General features: G+C 38.5%; 1 protein-coding gene across 1 annotated transcript in view; it reads right to left on the reverse strand.

Annotated features, from left to right (window-relative positions):
- Positions 1 to 1,479: 1,479 nt before the first annotated feature.
- Positions 1,480 to 21,321, reverse strand: part of LOC124613068 (rRNA methyltransferase 3, mitochondrial) — a 66,027-nt gene continuing 46,185 nt past the window's right edge. Inside the window, exons 3-4 of the mRNA XM_047141655.1 lie at positions 17,577 to 17,732; positions 1,480 to 2,215 (exon numbers count right to left, since the gene is read on the reverse strand). Of these exons, the coding sequence (XP_046997611.1) occupies positions 1,836 to 2,215; positions 17,577 to 17,732 (536 nt within the window). The 3' untranslated portion in view covers positions 1,480 to 1,835. The remainder of the gene's footprint in view (positions 2,216 to 17,576; positions 17,733 to 21,321) is intronic.

Raw genomic sequence — 21,321 nt, forward strand, 5'->3', positions numbered from 1 at the left:
GTGCATGGGGTAATGAGGGAGAGGAAGAGCAGATGAAAAGTGTTAAGAAAGATAGTCACTATAGAGCTTTAGGTGTGTAAAAGCCAATTTTGCCTGGCATCAATGCAAGGAGGCAAGGGAAAGGGGCAAGACCTGCTATGTGAATGCCAAGAAAAAGGTACAGGAGGAAGACATGGAATACACAGCAAGAGAAACGCATAGGGAAGACAGGGGTAAAAAGGACCAGCCATCGACATGTATTAAACATCATGCAGCAGATGCAGTAAAGATCGTACAAAATGTGGGTGTTTCCACAAGTGGCCCTGCCTTTGATCGGCATAAAATGTCAGCGACAGGAGTGGAATAGTGACTAGATATGAGACAGGTCTTCTACCTGTACCAAATGAGATATCACAGTGGTAAAACACTAAACTTGCATGCATGAGGAGTGGAGTTTAAATCCTTACTGTGCCCATCCCAGTTAGATTTTCTGAAAATTCTCTATTCCCTAAATCTTAAAACTGCTCGGATGGTTGTTTTGAAACTAAAGTGGCTGAATTCCACCCCGTCCCCTTTTTTTCAAAATCCTTTCCCAGTTCCAGCTTGGGCTCCACCTCTAATGACTATCTCATTGAAATTATTTTCAACTCTAATCTTCCTTCTTTGGACCAGATATTTCAGAAGGAAATGTCAATAATACGGAGGGGGCTAGTAGTTTTTTAAGGGCATAGTGAGAGACCTATTTTATGTAGTTTGGATGTGCAGAAGAATATAACTTTGAGAGGGGTGGGATGAATGGTAGGGAGGATATTTTTAATTTCCGTGAATGGGAAGAGTTAGTCAATACCATGGCCGAGAACACAAAATAGTTATTTCAGTCCTGGTTGATACTGTGAAACACTCACATTCAAAGATTCATTATTATAACCATACCTTCATCATATCTGTACTACAATGGCATACCACTAACTCACATTTTAATTATTTTATATCCACACAGACCAATTAGGTACTTCCGATATTATTGCTTTGTAGCAAGTACTCCTAAATGATCAACTTTTTCAATCACATGCAAAGACATGTCGAGGTCAGTTTGTTCCTTTTTTTATGAGACACCTTGACACCCTCACTGCTTCAACCTGCTAGAGTGCTCTCACTGCTTCAACCTGCTAGAGTGTCATGAAACAATCAGCAATATTTCCATGAATGTCCACAATGAATCGCCCACTGAAGCAGAGCTGAATAGTAATTATGACTTCAGTTTTAACCAAAGTTTTGGGGGAGAGATTTGATACTCCACCAGAGCAAACAGAAACACAAAAAAGTCTCTTTACCCTATCTTGTTCAACAATATTACCCAAATGTATTGGCAATTTTATTTACAGTGGTACACATATACCACACTTATCAAAAACATTCCAAACAGCACAAATAAAGGTTGTTCTACTCTCCAATTTATTTCAGTGTTTGGAAGACATTTCAGGTAAAAGAAAACAATCATTGAATAATTCCGTTATTTTCATGATGAAACAGGATCAATGTTGTTTATTTCCTCTGAGTTACACCAGAAGTTACAACTACGCTTTCCTGCAGCACGAAGACAAGAAATAATACAAAAAGGCTTGCACAAAAAAATCACACAACTCTGCTTCCCAGGTCTGATAACTGCATGCTACTATTTTTAATTGCATTGACATATTTAATAGCTAATCCAAAGTAAATGAAATAAAAAATGGAGTGTGACAAAAACATGATTCAAAAAACTAGCTACAGTTGTTTAACAACTCAAAATCAGTAACTACCATATCACCTCTCATCCTCAATTCATTATGCAACTCAAATAGCGTCCACAATATCTAAGTACCAGCAGTCAAATGCCGTCTTGCTTCAAACACAATAATAGCAAATGCAACAGCCGTGTTGAGACTATCAACCCCAACACTTATTGGAACATGGAGACGAGCAGAAGCCAGTGCCAGGGCAGATGAGCTGAGCCCATGGGTCTCACCACCCACTATCAGAGCTATGTGTGAAGCCAAGTGAAAGTCAGCCTTGTTGTAATAGAGCAATGGTGTCACATGACTTTGTAGTTGAGAACTGTCTGCCGCAAATGTAACACAACCATCCGGCAGATGCTCAGGAACAACTTCCCATGAAAGATCTTCTATTAACTGCAAGCGACCATGTGCACCTGCTGCACTGCGTAACACTTTGCTGTCCCATAGATCTACACAACCTGTAACATTTTGGATGTTAACTGCATTGTACAAACATGTGGCACAGCGGATAGAGAAAAGATATTACAGAAAAATTAAATGATGTGAAGGTGACAAACCACTTTACTAAAGTTAAAAATATCTAATTAACAACACATAAAATACTGTTTTCAAAATTCTTAATACCGAAGAACCTACTGCTAGTGCTACAGGTGTTCTTTGAAATACACATCAGGCAGAGAAATACTACATTTCATTAATACCACTGTAGGCCAAATGAAATTTATACAAAATGAACTTTTCTAAATACATGCAAGATTTCTATGCCACAGTTCCACTATTACAAAGAAACCTCCTGTACAAAGTATATGGCCGCCCATCACAATTAAGTCACGGAAAGACATACATATGGTATAGGACACGATAATTCATTTTACTTGGCTTTCAAATATTTTCTACTACTGTTTTCCTGAAAATTTTCTCTGATCTATGTTGTTGTAATCATCAGTTTTAAGACAGATTCGGTGTAGCTCTCCACTTTAGTCTACCTTGAGCAAATCTTCTCATAGCTGCATAAATACTGCAGTCTGTTTTCATTTGAACCTGCTTACCATTATGAAGCCTTTCTCTCCCTCTTCAATTTTTACCCCTCCATTACAAAATTAAATAGCCTTGATGCCTCAGGCTGTACCCTTTCAACCTATCCTTTTTTTTTCTGGCCATATTGTGCCACAAAGTTCTTTTCTCCCCAAACTGATTCACTACCTCTGTGTTAGTTACTCAGTATACCCATTCAATATTCAGCATTCTCTGTAACACCACCTATTAAGAGCCTCTTCTCTCTTTGCTATATACTGTATATCATCCACGTTTCACTTCCATAAAAAGCTACGCTACACACAAATACTTAATAAAAGCTTCCTAACACCTAAATTTATATTCAATTAGTGACCCATCTCCTATTCGCACAGGTAGCACTTAGTATCTACAGCCAGATGACTTGTCTTATGTAGGAATAATTTTGTTTAAGGGGCACTGCATAGAGTTATGATTAAAAATCGGAGAACAATGATAGGTAACCAAATATCATCACTTTCATATAAATTAAATGATTTAAACACAGGCGCCACTTGCTACTTGCTAGTATACTGCAGCACTTGACAGTGTGAGCAGACAGCCTGACTGCAACCCACAATTGCAGATTATCGGTACACTCACAACAGCATGTGCTACCAATATATTCTGAAACACCATGCATAACAATGGGATTCTTCCAAAGCTCATACCTCAGTTTCTATTGATGATAGAAAATTAGGGTCAAATGTTTTGGATAGCCCTTGAGCTAGGGACCATCTGTATACCACCCAAAAGATCATCTTACTATAACTATCCTACAGCATATGGTTAAGTTTTGAATATTACACACCTCCTCCAGATCAGGCAAATAGAGCAAACTGATTGGTTCTTTTTTGCATTAGATGTGGTCTACCATATGCCTTAAGAGTCACCATTTACTTCATGGGCAGTTCCTGAGAAAAACTGCAGCATATATCTAAATAACTAACTGCAGCAAACTGCTCAAATTTAAATGATATATTCTCTAGGATTTCTCTAGAAGTGCCATCTTCTCATTTTCAAAAAGCCTTATTGGTTACCAAGAAACAGCCCTAAAAATGGTTTCTGGGTAACATAACCAAGCTGTGGATTCCAAGATGGCTTTGCACAGAAAATGGCTGTAATTTTCACAATATATTCCTACAATGCCAATCTTGAACAATCTTGAAAAATTTTTTCACTGTCCAGTTTTGAAATACAGAGGCTCAAAGTTACCCTACTTGTACATGTAAAACACACATGTAAAATCTTATGTCAGGCAAACACAATGCAAAATTTTTTTGCACATAAAATCTGGATTGAGGTGTACAATTATTTTTGCATTATTTCATTTTCACATATGTAAACTATCAAAATTTTACCGAACCATAAATTTCTTTTCACATGAGTGACATGCTGTACTGTAGCAGTAGGAAGAAGGGAACCAGTGGGAAAATGCTCCTATCAGAGCCCAAAGAAGGTGAATATGCTCCTACTTAAAAGACTCAGGCTGAAAAGTGGACCCCAGCTGCCTCATTCTTCCCTCCTCAGCACCTTTAAAAATTTACCCAAAATTTTGGTATGCAAAAATATTCACAATTTTTTATGCTGAGGGAGAACGAGGCAGTAGCAATAACAAATGGGGTGAAAAGTAATAATACTACAAGAGGATAGATGATGGTTGTGTTATCGAAAGAGTGCAGGGGACAATGGCAGAGCGAGAGAAAGAGAGGGACACAGCAGCAGGGTGAAGATAAACTGGAAGAGCCAGTGATAATCAGAGACAGTCTTATGACAATGAGGAAGAGAGAGAAAGTCATAGTGAGAAGAGACAGCAGCATTGTGAAGGAATAAATGAGATAGCAGAAGTAAGAGAGAGGAAGGCAGAGACAGTGATAGTGAGAGGAGACAGTAGTGGCAGGATGGAATAAAGGAGACTGTGGCTGTGAGACAGAAGAAAGTGACAGTTAGAGAGAAACAAAGAGATAACGACAATGGGTCGAGCTGAATGAGTGAGTGAGAGTGGGTAAGTGGGGATGGATGAGTATGAGCAACCTGCGGCAATGGACTAGCGGGTGAGAGCGAGTTACAGTTAGGGGAGATTGTGGGAATGAGAGGTGAGTTGCATGATAAAAAGAGCAAACTTTTTGGGAAAGCTTTAAAGGTGCTGAAGTAGGTAGAATGGGGCAGCTGCTACACCACTTTTCAATTCGAGTATTTTACACAGGAGCAACACTTTCTTTTGAGTTCCTATAGGGGCATTTTCAGCCGGTTTAATTCATTTAAGACCCAACATATATTATATACAGGTCACATTGTGAAATTTGATGTACTATGTTGTGCCCACAAAAAAGTAAGGGGAAGAAGTGCATGAGCAATGGTATAACATATTCCAATCCTGAACAGGTTCAACAAATACGGAACAAAGCATATGTCTGACCTAACTTCCAATTTTGTTCTTTGTTATGGTGTTACCCTAATTTTTAACATTTACAAACAACCAAATGTACAGTGCATTCCATATTTTCACATCACATCGCATGCTTTCCAAACATTACAAAGCTTAACAAACATGCAAGCAGGTATGCAACAGTTTTGGGAAAATTATAAGTTCATCACAGGCTTTGCAATCAAAAGTGATACAGACCTACAAGTATCTGTTTCAAGTGACATATGCCATACCTTCAATGACAAGTAATATAAAGTAGACTATTTATGTTATAACTGGTAAACAGTATTTATATTAAAGAGAGAATATAGATAAAATGTACTGTTCATGTCCAACTAAAAGAACATACTGAGGGCAGAATAATTGTTTCCGTGGAAAATTAATTAGGCCAAGTGATTCCACACACACATGGGTTCGTCCCGTGCTATATACTGCAATATGCGAACCTGAATACTCATGATGGGGAGGTTAAAACTTACACACTGTGGAAAACAGGTGGTAAGGAAAAAGATGGTTGGCATTCTATAAATATTGTAAAAAACATAAAAGACAGTTTCTATAGCAACAATGTCATGAAAAGGATAGATTGTCCCTCATCACATAGAGGAAGCACTGAGTTGCAGGCAGACACAGTCAAAAGACTGCTAAACATTTAAGCTCAGATTTAGAGTCTGGTCACAGTGGTCATGTTTGTGTGTGTGTGGGTGTGTGCGCACGCACGTATGTGTGCATGTTTGCTTTCTATTTCCAATGAACACCTTTTAGCCAAAAGCTTAAATGTTTAGTAGTCATGATTGTACCTGCGTGCAACTCAATGCCTCTTCTGTTTGAAAAGTAGCAATTTCTTGTTTCATAATATTGTTGTTATTCCAGACTGGACTTTCCACAGTTAAGATTCGAAAGCAAGGGACACACATAAACCATGATATCAACCATATGTCCACTATTCAATCCATAAAACAAATATTACTTACGTTTGTCTTCCGTTCTGCCACCCACTGCCTACACAGTATATTCTATATATTAAAAAATGATGCATGCCTTACATTACATTAAAATTGTTAATACGCATAACAGCATGCTTGCATACTCTGGGGCGATACACAGTTTCACAAAAACATATTTAATGATATAATAATATAAGGGATCATGTGTGTGCATAAATTTTCTTTGTAAAATAATTACAGGTTATCCTACGTCTACTTTTGATCTGCAGTACCACACAAAAACTTCCTCTCACATAATTACTGAATAAGTGTCAGGTTTTCTCCAAGTTAAATCTTTTTAAATAAAGAAGACAATCTAAAGTATCCTGCCATCCAATAAAATTTAAAGATATAGAAATACATATTTGAAGGTACATTTACATCATCTCATAGTCTGCTTAAACATTTGATACGTACCCTGAGGCTCCATATTATGCTAAATGACAGTCATCATCATTTTGAACAAAAAATTCACATGCCATTAACATTTGAAGGTTATGTATACAACAATGTACTGGCTACTTATAACTGTTCTGTTCAGTGGTGTGCAAAAGAATCTACATATAGGAATAATGCAGCTGACCACTTATTTATGTCTGATAATCTGTATAGAAGACAGTGTAATGTTGCAATACTCCTGTTATATCACTCTTATATTTGCCTTTTGTAGCATAAGAGGGGAGGTAATAATAATATGGCACTTAAACTCATTTGTGCTTGGTAACCCTTAGTCAAATTAAAGAAATTAAAGACCGATTACATCTGACGAATGATACAGTGTAGATACCACCAAGTTTTTCTGTATTGACCCATAGGTTTCTATAGCTTTTACTTCTGCTCTTAGATGCCTGGTATGCACATCAAGCATCAGCCAAGGACCCAACAGCAGCAACTTTAAATGGTTGGTTCTTGATCTGGTCAATATCAAATTGTTCCATTTGGAATTACCATCAAGAAAGAGCTCCAATTCTTAGCGAAGTTTTGCAAGCCATGACTTATAATGGATTATGTCCACAAGTATTGAAGATTGTTGTGTATGCAGTACATATGTATGACCCAGATGACAAAATACATTTTAATGTGAGCAGTACCTTTGGTTTATCAACTGTTTCAGCAGAGCAGAGAATTTCACTTGGCTTTAGCAGTGCTAATAGGCCCTAGTGCTTTTCTGTAGTGTAATGCTCTCTGAAGCCACTGTATTTCCTATTAAAGTTCCTTTTAAATGATGATTTTTCCCTTATTTGGCTACTGCAACACTCACTTGTGTAATGGATAGTGTGCACCGTGTGTACATTTTGCAACTGTCAACAAGCATGTACGCAGCACAGTGCTCCAACTCTTGACTCTGTGGTATGGCTCAGTGTACAAAATTAACTGCATTTTGAATGGGCCTTGCACAGTAACCAGTTAATAATAAATGTACATGGTGTCTCCCTAACTCAGAACCTGAAGAGGGTACTTCTCTGAACAACATCTAAAGCATGTATGTTTTACCCTAACCACAAGTTCTTAATCACCATTGTGTACATTGTTGCTGCAAAGCCCAAAAGTGAGAAAAAAACTGAAAATCAACCATAAATACAGATCCCTATCAACGGGAATGATGGTTGACTTGAAATGGTTTTTTAAGAGAGATAATTCTCTTGCACACCAGGCAGTATGTCACCACTCAAAAGGTTGAAAGTGCTCTGGCATAAGAAATGCAGTAGAAATTTAGGAAAAAAATGTAAACTCCCACAGACAGTTGGATCAGTATGTTGTATCTCCATGTAGTGTTACATTCCTTCCCATATGAATATGTGTATGAACTGATGTCTTAGTAGAAGAGCCCTGACATAAGATCAAGTTATCTAGTATCTCTTAAAACCTCATCAAAAGTTACTAAAAGACTTCTTGATTTCCGAGATCTATAAAAGCAACAACTTACATTAAGTCCACTAGGTAGGAATTGCAATGCAATTTAGTAAAAAGTGCTAGCGGGATTTTCTTCTTCTCTGTTCTCAGTGTGCAGTAACAGCCTGGTACTGAATTTGGTATTTGATAGTGCATTGTCACAAGCCTTGTACCAAATTCACTTTCAGCACAGAGAATGTGAATTTGTAACTGTTGAAGAAGCAACCACCATCCTCCACAGCTGAACAGTGCCACTGAAATTTAACCTTTTGATTCAACAATCTAGGAAAAGACAAACTGATACTTATCATAAAGAAGACACATCAAGTCGCAGCCATGCTCAATTAAAAGACACTTGTATAAAGCTTTTTGCCACAGCCTTCATCAGTAAAAAGAGAGAGACACATCATTCGCGCACACAAGCAAGAACACTTAATGTACACATGACTGCCAACTCCATTGGAGTTTCCATTGTTTGACTGACCTTTTGATGTTGTTAGTCAAAACTAATGCTCTACAATAATGTTCTTTCACGAGCAATGAATTAGACAACTTTTGATATGATGATGGTAGCAACACATAGAATCCACTAAATACCAAAAGTAGTAAGTGACCATACAGATCCATGATCACTTAACCACAAAGCACAATTCTCAACAACTGATCAAATTTAGCTCAAAGGAACCTGAAAATGTGCTCAATACCATTAAGATCAGCTGAACTGGAAGATGGGGGACAGGTGCATACACATAAGCATCCTCATGTTCATGGACTGTTCTTCAAATCATTCTGGTAATTCAGAAGCGCATTCACTTAGTGAAAATACAAGCATTTAGGGGTGCTGCTTGTGAATAAATGGCTGCACAAGTTGGAGAGTAGGTTCCATTTCCACCACCTCATGAAAAGTGTTCAGTACATATGTAATATGAATCCTCACATGTGGTATTTGATAAACTGATGTGTGTATTAATGTGTACTGTGACTCATCAGTACAGACGACCTTTCTCCATACCTCCAACATGAAATGGTGGTGTTTATGCACCATGTGCCATGTGATGTGTGATGACCAAAGCGACACAAGTTGGACAGTGGCCTCTGTACACCATAGAAGATGGTATGGCTGCTCACTGGTCATTGTTGTTATCAATCACCATTGAATTGGCAGATGATTTGCTGCACTATCATCTATCCACTCTCCCCGTCTACAGCAGTAGACAGTGAATTGTGATCAACATACTGATGGCCTTGGTAGTAGCCTTTGACAGCACTGACTGTCACTATCACTGTACATCACTGAAACAGTGGCATATGAAAAGCCTAATGCCACCACAGGCTAGGAGTTTTGAGTGAAATAGGTACACACTACTTGCCCATAATCAAATACAATGGTATTGTGAATATTACCCATCCTACACTCAACTGTCACACCAATAAGCAAGTTGATGATATCCCAGACCCATCATTAGTGGAACTATTACATTTGCTGTGGGAAGAGGAGCACTTCCACCAGCACAGCAACTAATATCTCTTATTCAATGGCTCAATGTGCATATTTTCATGTACCTGAAATGACCATCCCCTGTTAAACAAAATATTTTTCCCATGAGCATGCAGGAAGCCAAACTATGTACAAGAGATGCTGTCACCACTTGCCAAACAGAGGCAACTACCACCAAAATATTACCACTAGTAAACACTAACGCAATGAAGGAATGTGCTCATTCAGTTTCTCTGTAGTTCAACAAGGAGAATAGTATCCCACACAGAGTTTTTGGAATACAACTCCACCCTGTTTATAATGTCACATGCCAATGTAATCTCAGTAGATTTCCTTAGAACATTGTCCTAACGGATAGAAGTGAAGGCTGAAATTTTTGTATTCAAGCACTCCAAGGGATGGTCAGTTTCAGCGCAATGTTCAGCAACAACTGATATGCATGGCTGTTGCATGCATGCCTGACACATATTCAATACATTGGTCAGGATGAGCTGACCAACACATGCAAAGCCACAACCACAGGGGACACAATAGACATTTGTCTTGCGTAGACATAACCACCTTGATGAAACATGGAAGAACCTTGATCTCAAAGAGAGACTAGAAAATGTACTTCAGATTATTATTATTATTATTATTATTATTATTATTATTATTATTTTCAAATCAAGATCACTTTTGTTTCAAATACTTCCCCCACATGCTACTGATGCAGGGGCCTCCTTCCAATCTCAGTCTTCCAAATATAATAGTGCATAGTGAATCCAATCTGTTGCTCACTGTAAATGTTCTGCAGAGGATATACTTGATGTAAGATAATTTAGTTGGTTGACTTTCAGGATCCAAGACTGCATGGCCCCTGTGCACCAACGAACAAAGTATATTTTTATGTTTGGGTAAATCATGAGACTTTCAGCACAGAGGCACAAAATTCTGCTAGTTGGATTGCGCAGAATGGAAAGTACAGTTTTCTTTGGTTTTTCTGCAAAACAAAAGAAGGTTTTTTTTAGGAGGGCATTCTGATTTTCTATCCAACCTTTTGCCCAGATCACTGCCACAAAGATATTGTTTCAGACATATGCATCCTAGTCAGTATCCAGTATGTTTCCTTCTAAGCTCCTCCACAATTTCCCAGGAAGATTTAAAAACTGTTTGCTTGACTAACACCTGGAAGTCAAAGCAAAATTTAGATCCTTCCAAATGCAATATAGATGTGTTTCTTGGTAATATTAGTTTCTTGTTTCTTAGTTTACCAGGTCCCAAAGCATTCAAATTTCACCAGTAGCCAAGCAGTAAAGCAATATTTCCCAAGAGACAGGGTCCTAGAGGAACCATCCAGCCAATAGCAAAGAAAACACCGAGATGTTTGAAGCAATCTGCAAATCATTTAAGAACAACTCTCTCAAGACAAACTTCTGGCAGTAAGTATCATGAATCCTATCCCAGACAAGGGTCTGGCTAGCCTAACGTTTAATGTGTTTGGTGGCAGAAGAATTAAACAAGCAGAATTCCTTTTCTGCTTGCAGAGGTGTAGTAGTACAGGATTATCTGCCAGGTGCATCTATTAAAGTTATTTTGTATCAGTTGATAAGACATCATCTAAGCAGAAACTCAGTTTAGGGTGAGTGTATGTTGGTTTTCATATACATTGTTTCATGTGTTCAGTTATTTTTGTTTCATCTCTTTTCTGTCCTGGGAATGTTTATCTTTAGAGCCTCTTTTCATTGTGGAGAATACAGAAAAGTCACAGACAGAAAAGACCGTGAACACTGTTTATTCTCAAACACTCTTAGACATCATGCTTTCTCAGGTGTAAGTAGTAGGAAAGAGCAAGGCAGAGGGCCAAAATTTTAATTTAGCTTCATGTTGCTACATTCAAAAGCTGCTGACAACATCTTGCACACAGACAGAAGGATCCTTGTTCATAATGTAGAGGCACGCTCTCTCTCTCTCTCTCTCTCTCTCTCTCTCTCTCTTTTCAGGCAGAAGGGACAGGAGTGACCAGTTTATCTGTTATGTGCCTCTATGATTTACGAGTTTGGCAATTTACCTTTCACCTATTCAATGGTCTGAAATGTTTCTCTTTTCATTATGTGACAAGCAAGTCACTGGGGTCACCTCCAGGAAATACAGTGGGTTGCAAAACTAGTTTTGTTTTAATGTTGGTCAAAAACATACCTGGCACTTAACCCTCACAATAATAAGGGTAGGAGGCAAGGGAATTACTTTATGCAAACCTTTTGAAATTATTGTAATATAGTGAGTTACTTCATATTTTAAAATTCTGAATTTTTTTTATTACTTTTAATGAATTCTTCTACCCAATTACACAAATGTTTTAAATTTTTAAGTTAAATTTAACTCAAAAATTTAAGTCTTAATAGTCAATGTCACTTTCCCAGTGAAAGTGATATTCAGTATTCAACAATGGAAAATCAAGGATGGAATGTAACAGTATTTTGAAAAGGCAGTATTTTAAGGTTCAGGACCATACCTATTGCTATCTCTTTAAAAAGTATGTTGCGAGTAAAGTCAACAAAAAGTAACAAATTTTGTATTTAATTTTTTTTACAGTGGGCATAAAATATCCCCCCACCCCCACAATCAGTAGAACACAATATTGGAAGTGCATTGAAGTCACAAAGGAGGCAATGAAAGATATTTTCAGATTCTGGATCTTTCTTACGCAACAGTATCTCTTTAAAACATATACGGTTACTACAACCCAACAACAATTAACAATTTATTTATTTTTTTAGATTGGGTGTACAGTGCCCACATGCCATCCCACCCCTTGGTTATAAGCATTATGGAAAATATGTTGATATGGCTATGGTTAATGCTATATGACCAGTAGTATTGTTGAGTTGGAGGATCCATCATTTGACTCCACAGTGTAGGACAGCTGTTCCACATGCCTCTTACATTCATTTTAGCATTTGAATGAAGTAGTGTTGGTTAACTGTAGTAGCTTAAATTAATGGTAGATAATTTACTTAATGTCAGATTCCTCTCATTAGCAAATGGATGTTAGACCCTCTCCCTTTCTTCCAGCCAGTTAGCCATCCTTTCCCCATTCCTTCGATCAGGTAAAAAAAATAAAGATAAAAAAGAAACAATGCATATATTCCTGTTTGTTTTCATCCAGTTAAGTTGCTCCTCGGGTTATGTCTCATACTTGTAACATCAGAAAAAATTATCTGTAATTAGTTGTTCATATTGCTCTGACTTTTCCACAACAGCAAAATTGTCAAACACATGAAACAGTGTTTATAAAAACAAGCACTTCAACCTAACTGACATTTCATTTTGGATGGTCAACAGATTTAAACAGTGTGTTCTAGAGGTAGCTAGCAGGAAAACCCATTTTTATGGCCACTCCACCCACAGGAAAGGAATACTGTTCTCTCTTTTGGTTCCCCATTGTATGGCTGGTGCAAGAATTGATAACATCAGTAATTGCATTTGGCGGATATCCTATAAGAAACTCATCTTTCTGTTACATTTGCCTCAATACAATTTAGCACACCAAACTACTGTGAGTGAGAGTCTACAAAAACTCTCTGTGGTCTTTGCAAGTACCTCTGCTGGTTTAATCTAGTGTTAGACTAATAGTATATCATTTCAAGAAAGTATGCACAAGATGCCTCAGCTCTGAATCTAAGGAGAACACCTAGGTCAACTAAGGCTTCTGTGGTTCATAGGACTGTGTGGATAGCACACATGCTATTTGTGCATCATTCATACAATGCAACAATATTATATCTTACTACTGTCCAGAATCCACAAAATTATTTAACGTCCTTTTCATGGCATCAAAGTACAATAAGATCAGATGATAACATTACACAGAAGATGTTCAACAGAAGAAGGAAGAGTCCCGCAAACAGTATTAATGTAAAAAGTTTTCAGATGTACAGCCAGCAGCTATAAATGAGAACATATACTGTTACATGTGTGCTTCTGCGTGACTGTCTCTTTTTTACTTCACTCACTAATCACAACTCAAGGACTTCTTACAAAAAATCCAAAATTATTCACTTATTTTCACTGTCTTTAGTTTCATATAAAATGTATGGTAATAGTATCATACTACAATCAACTACAGTCCAATCATACAATTTCTGAAAGTTAAAGGACAAGGTACTGTCTCTGGAAGCAAAGACAAATATAGCAATGAGCTTAACTCTTTATCAACAGTAATAATAAGCAATATTAATTTTGTACACAATACAGGGGTGTGAATTATAGTCAGTGAGTCACCAATAACTCAATTGAGTGTTTGTAAAATTGTTGTTTAATGGTAAAATAGCTCCGAGAACTGAAAAATTGACAAATCAAAACAACAACCTGGGAATGAAATACCTCCTGCTCACAGAGTTTCAATGTTGATGTTGTTGTTGTTGTGGTCTTCAGTCCTGGGACTGGTTTGATGCAGCTCTCCATGCTACTGTATCTTGTGCACGCTGCTTCATCTCCCAGTACGTACTGCAGCCTACATCCTTCTGGATCTGCTTAGTGTATTCATCTCTTGGTCTCCCTCTACGATTTTTACCCTCCACTCTGCCCTCCAATACTAAATTGGTGATCCCTTGATGCCTCAGAACATGTCCTACCAACCGATCCCTTCTTCTAGTCAAGTTGTGCCACAAACTCCTCTTCTCCCCAATTCTATTCAATACCTCCTCATTAGTTATGTGATCTATCCATCTAATCTTCAGCATTCTTCTGTAGCACCACATTTCGAAAGCTTCTATTCTCTTCTTGTCCAAACTATTTATCGTCCATGTTTCACTTCCATACATGGCTACACTCCATACAAATACTTTCAGAAACAACTTCCTGACACTTAAATCTATACTCGATGTTAACAAATTTCTCTTCTACAGAAATGCTTTCCTTGCCATTGCCAGTCTACATTTTATATCCTCTCTACTTCGACCATCATCAGTTATTTTGTTCCCCAAATAGTAAAACTCCTTTACTACTTTAAGTGCCTCATTTCCTAATCTAATTCCCTCAGCATCACCCGACTTAATTCGACTACATTCCATGATCCTCGTTTTTCTTTTGTTGATGTTCATCTTTTGTCCTCCTTTCAAGACACTGTCCATTCCGTTCAACTGCTCTTCCAAGTCCTTTGCTGTCTCTGACAGAATTACAATGTCATCGGCAAACCTTAAAGTTTTTATTTCTTCTCCGTGGATTTTAATACCTACTCCGAATTTCTCTTTGTTTCTTTTACTGCTTGCTCAATATACAGATTGAACAACCCTGTCTCACTCCCTTCCCAACCACTACTTCCCTTTCATGCCCCTCGACTCTCATAACTGCCATCTGGTTTCTGTACAAATTGTAAATAGCCTTTCGCTCCCTATATTTTACACCTGCCACTTTCAGAGCTGCTAGAAACATAGGTTTGCCTTTTCTTAATCTAGCTACTAAAATAAGTCGTAGGGTCAGTATTGCCTCACGAGTTCCCATATTTCTACAGAATCCAAACTGATCTTCCCCGAGGTCGGCTTCTACCAGTTTTTCCATTCGTCTGTAAAGAATTCGCGTTAGTATTTTGCAGCGATGACTTATTAAACTGATAGTTCGGTAATTTTCACATCTGTCAACGCCTGCTTTCTTTGGGATTGGAATTATTATATTCTTCTTGAAGTCTGAGCGTATTTCGCCTGTCTCATACATTTTGCTCACCAGATGGTAGAGTTTTGTCATGACTGGCTCTCCTAAGGCTGTCAGTAGTTCTAACAGAATGTTGTCTACTCCCGGGGCCGTGTTTCGACTTAGGTCTGTCAGTGCTCTGTCAAACTCTTCACGCGGTGTGATATCTCCTATTTCATCTTCATCTACATCCTCTTCCATTTGTATAACATTGCCCTCAAGTACATCACGCTTGTATAGACCCTCTATATACTCCTTCCACCTTTCTGCTTTCCCTTCTTTGCTTAGAACTGGATTTCCATCTGAGCTCTTAATATTCATACAAGTGGTTCTCTTTTCTCCAAAGGTCTCTTTAATGTTCCTGTAGGCAGTATCTATCTTACCCCTAGTGAGATAAGCCTCTACATCCTTACATTTGTCCTCTAGCCATGCCTGCTTAGCCATTTTGCACTTCCTGTCGATCTCATTTTTGGGACGTTTGTATTCCTTTTTGCCTGCTTCATTTAATGCGTTTTTATATTTTCTCCTTTCGTCAATTAAATTCAATATTTCTTCTGTCACCCAAGGATTTCTACTAGCCCTCATCTTTTTACCTAATTGATCCTTTGCTGCCTTCACTACTTCATCCCTCAAAGCTACCCATTCTTCTTCTACTGTACTTCTTTCCCCCATTCTTGTCAATTGTTCCCTTATGCTCTTCCTGAAACTCGGTACAACCTCTGGTTCTTTCAGTTTATCCAGGTCCCATCTCCTTAAATTCCCACCTTTTTGCAGTTTCTTCAGTTTCAATCTACAGTTCATAACCAATAGATTGTGGTCAGAGTCCACATCTGCCCCTGGAAATGTATTACAATTTAAAATCTGGTTCCTAAATCTCTGTCTTATCATTATATAATCTATCTGAAACCTGTCAGTATCTCCAGGCTTGTTCCATGTATACAACCTTCTTTTATGATTCTTGAACCAAGTGTTAGCTATGATTAAGTTGTGCTCTGTGCAAAATTCCACCAGGCGGCTTCCTCTTTCATTTCTTAACCCCAATCCATATTCACCTACTACGTTCCCTTCTCTTCCTTTTCCTACTATCAAATTCCAGTCACCCATGACTATTAAATTTTCATCTCCCTTCACTATCTGAATAATTTCTTTTATCTCATCATACATTTCTTCAATTTCGTCGTCATCTGGAGAACTAGTAGGCATGTAGACTTGTACTACTGTCGTAGGCGTGGGCTTCGTGTCTATCTTGGCCACAACAATGCGTTCCCTGTGCTGTTTGTAGTAGCTTACCCACATTCCTATTGCTTTATTCATTATTAAATATACTCCTGCATTACCCCTATTTGATTTTGTATTTATAACCCAGTATTTACCTGACCAAAAGTCTTGTTCCTCCTGCCACCAAACTTCACTAATTCCCACTATATCCAACTTTAACCTATCCATTTCCCTTTTTAAATTTTCTAACCTACCTACCCGATTAAGGGATCTGACATTCCACGCTCCGATCCGTAGAACACCAGTTTTCTTTGTCCTGATAACGACATCCTCCTGAGTAGTCCCCGCCCAGAGATCCGAATGGGGGACTATTTTACCTCCGGAATATTTTACCCAAGAGGACGCCATCATCATTTATCCATACAGTAAAGCTGCATGCCCTCGGGAAAAAATTACAGCCGTAGTTTCCCCATACTTTCAGCCGTTCGCAGTACCAGCACAGCAAGGCTGTTTTGGTTAGTGTTACAAGGCCAGATCAGTCAATCATCCAGACTGTTGCACCTGCAACTACTGAAAAGGCTGCTGCCCCTCTTCAGGAACCATACGTTTGTCTGGCCTCTCAACAGATACCCCTCCGTTGTGGTTGCACCTACGGTACGGCTATTTGTATCACTGAGGCACGCAAGCCTCCCCTATGTTTCATGGGGTGGGAGAGTTTCAATATTCTTACTAATCTATGAATACTGTAACAGTCAAATGGTTCAAATGGCTCTGAGTACTATGGGACTTAACTTCTGAGGTCATCAGTCCCCTAGAACTTAGAGCTACTTAAACCTAACTAACCTAAGGACATCACACACAGCCATGCCCGAGGCAGGATTCGAACCTGCGACGGTAGCGGTCGCGCGGTTCCAGTCTGTAGCGCCCAGAACCGCTCGGCCACACCAGCCGGCACTGTAACCATCACATTACATTGCCAGCAATATGTAAAATGGAAGTTGACTACCTGACTGCATATTTTATATACCGGTATATCTGACTCACACATGAACATTAGGTAAAAGAATACATACCTTTTGTTAAGATGACCTTCTCACAACCAGCAGCAGCAGCAATTCTCAGCACAGAGCCCATATTTCCAGGATCTCTGACATTATCACAGATTATTGTAATTGGCAATGAGTTCTCTGCTGGAGTCTGCCTTAATATATTTGATATCTCGAATAATCCTAAGTGAAAAATGAATAAAATTGAACATAAAGCACAACAACTTTGGGAGTAACTGACTGCAATTTTTTTTTCAATCTGAATGATGCAATGGATGAATATTCCTATAACTCAAATTTCAGTTCTACAAAACCCTATGAACAACCTACCTAAAAACACTGAACTTCAGTGAATTATCATTTTCCACGAGAACTGACTCATTCATCTACCAGTCTGTCACAAGAAAATAAAAATGAAGGAAGAAAAAGACACGCAATATGACACATATGGATAGTACGGACAGTTAAAGAGCATTTAAAATCAGGAAAGCATGGCATATTAACAATGATGTCCTTGCACGTTATGCACTGTAGATGTTGTTTGTTGACATTTTCCCCTAATCTGTTTACCTAAAAGCCGCAGTCACCCTACAATACACTGAGAATTAAAATTAAAACCACAAATATACAAAGAATATGCATAATACACATGCAAACTGTGCACACATTTTTTTCTCCATTAATATAAATAATGTTGTTATCATAAAGAGCATTCAGGCAGAAAAGCTACTGCTAAAAAGCTCTGCATTGACAAATCAATAACTTTATGGGACTCTCATATTTTTCAGGCAGTGTATCAAAAACAAGAAACACAAATACGATGAAAGACTTTATGAATTCTATGAAACCAAAGGTGTGATTCTCAGAATAAAATTCTATCGTATCATACAAAAAGAAACAATACAGGAGGGTCATGTGTCTGTTGGTTTTTTTACATCTGATGAAAACCCACTTGAACGAAGGATATGTGAAAATATAGACCAGCTTTGTAATTCTGTAGCTCTGAAAAAACTGTTGCCCACTCATATGGCCTAGATGTAAGTGGATCATTATGTAACAAGAGAAACAGCAACCCAAAACTGAAACTTGAAAATTTCATTCTGGAAACCAGAATCATTAATTAGTATGAAATATTTATACAACTGCCTATTTCTACATCTACACCTACATTTATACTAAGCAAACCACTGTGAAGTGCATGTCAAGAGGGTACATCTCATTGTATAGGGTTTATTCCCATTCCATTCATGTATGGGTTGCAGGAAGAATGATCATTGGAATGTATCCGTACATAGTGTAATTATTCTAATGTTGTGCTCACGATCCCTATGTGAGCGATGCATACAGGTTGTAGTATATTCCTAGAGTCATCATTTAAAGCCAATTCTTGAATCTTCGTCAGTAGACTTTCTCAGGATAATTTACATGTATCGTCAGGAGTCTGCCAGCTCAGTTTCTTCAGCATCTGAGTGATGCTTTCCTTTGAAACAAACAAACCTGTGACTATTCATGCCACCCTTCTCTGTATACACTCAATATCCTTTGTTAGCCCTATTTGGCACAGGTCCCACACACTTGAGCAGTTTCTAGAATGGGTCAAATGAGTGATCTGTAAGCAATATCCTTTGCAGATTCATTGTACCTCTCCAGTATTCCACCACTAAACCAAAGTGGGGTTGGGGTTGTTTGGAGGAAGAGACCAAACAGCGAGGTCATCGGTCTCATCGGATTAGGGAAGGACAGGGAAGGAAGTCGGCCGTACCCTTTCAAATGAACCATCCCGGCATTTGCCTGGAGCGGTTTAGGGAAATCACGGAAAACTTAAATCAGGATGGCCGGACGTGGGATTGAACCATTTTCCTCCCGAATGCGAGTCCAGTGTGCTTACCACTGCGCCACCTCGCTCGGTAAACCAAAGTGTACCACCTGCTTTACCCATAACTGAGCCTATGTGATCATTCCATTTCATATCCCTCCAAAGTGCAACAGCCAGGTACTTGTATGAGTTGGCTGATTCCAGCTGTAACTAACTGATATTATAGTCATAGTTTTGGGTTTGCTCCACCTGCTGTACCTCTCTTGGGCTCAAGGCCATATTGGTCGGAACTTAGATCACTGGAAAAGCGTGGCTGGTCATATGAGTCCCAATTTCAGTTGGTAAGAGCTGATGGTAGGGATCAAGTGTGGTGCAGACCCCACAAAGCCATAGGCCCAAGTTGTCAACAAGGCATTCTGCAAGCTGGTAATGGCTCCATAATGGTATAGCCTATGTTTACACAGAATGGACAGTGTACTCTGGTCCAACTGAAACATTCATTAACAGGAAATGTTACATTTTTCTACTTGGACACCATTTGTAGCTGTTCATGGACTTCATGCTCCCAAACAACTATGTGCCATGTCACCAGGGCACAACTGTTTTGAAGAACATTCTGGACAATTCAAGCAAACGATTTGGCCACCCTGATCACCCAACACGAATCCCCTTGAACATTTATGGGACATATGTGAGAGCTCAGTTCATAGACAAAATCCTAAACTGGCAACACTTTCACAACTACGGGCAGCTACAGGGCCACCAGCATGGCTCAACATTTCTGCAGGAAACCTCCAATGACTTGCTGAGTCCATGCCACATCTAGTTTCTGCACTAAGCCAGGCAAAAGGAGGTCCGACATGATATTAGGCAGTATCCCATAACTTTTGTCACCTCCGTATATATTGTTATTTATTTTCTGCATTATTAAATACAGTGTTAGGCTTATACACATACACATGTACAACAATTAGTAAACATTACAACATGTGTTTTACAAAGCATCAACTGAAAAGTTTGCTTTTTTAACACATTTACATCTAAACACATTTTCATCTAAGCATCATCATACATTTCACATTACAGCTGTCACACAGTTCACAATAAATGTTCGAATATCCCACCGTCAACTTCATGCATTTGTGCACTCTTGAAAGAACATGTTGTATTGCTTGTCTGAGCGCCTCTGCACACTCCCTAATTAGGACAGCAGCATTTTGCTACTTCACTCGCAACACACTATGGACAAGCTCAACAGGCTAATTTAATGACAGAAAGACGTACCAAGAAAAGAGGTTGAAAGCAATGAGGTAGGTTGGGCTAGTATAAAATGTCAAAGAGGTCGGATAGGTAAAATCGTAAGTGCATGTGTGCCAATAGCCCAAAAAAACTACATCAAATGTGTTCTATCTTGGAAACCATTCGGAATAGGGCATATGTCAGTTATTTTGCTTCAAACGAGCATTCCTGTTATAGCCCTGAGCAGTGGCCATTCCTCCTAGGACACCCTGTAGAAATAGATTTGGTACTATGATTATTCAGTTGTATAAATGCATTTTACCCTTGAGGACAGTGACACAGAATGACTATCTATATTATTATTTTTACTGTTCACAATATAGGAGGAATGCCACACAACAGTTTTGTGTATCTTAAAGATGATGGTTTCAGTCAATACTGGTAGCAAATAAAGGCTTGCTTTATCAACAGCTCTAGATGTTATATATAAAAACATTACTGTGTTGGTGCAACAACTATTAACACAATTATATGACACTACCTGAGAAGCAAATTTTTGGAGAGCAGGAACAACATGCTGTCAAAGGCATCAGTTGAATAACATCAGAGTCAATCAGTTAATTATGACCTATAAGATGTTAAACAGTTAGTGGAAATTGTTTGTTCGCGACTTCCTTCAATTTTATACTGCCCAGTAAAACAAACTGTGAATATCCT

This window comes from Schistocerca americana, chromosome 1 (genome assembly GCF_021461395.2).
Source record: "Schistocerca americana isolate TAMUIC-IGC-003095 chromosome 1, iqSchAmer2.1, whole genome shotgun sequence".
Classification (NCBI taxonomy): Eukaryota; Metazoa; Arthropoda; class Insecta; order Orthoptera; family Acrididae; genus Schistocerca; species Schistocerca americana.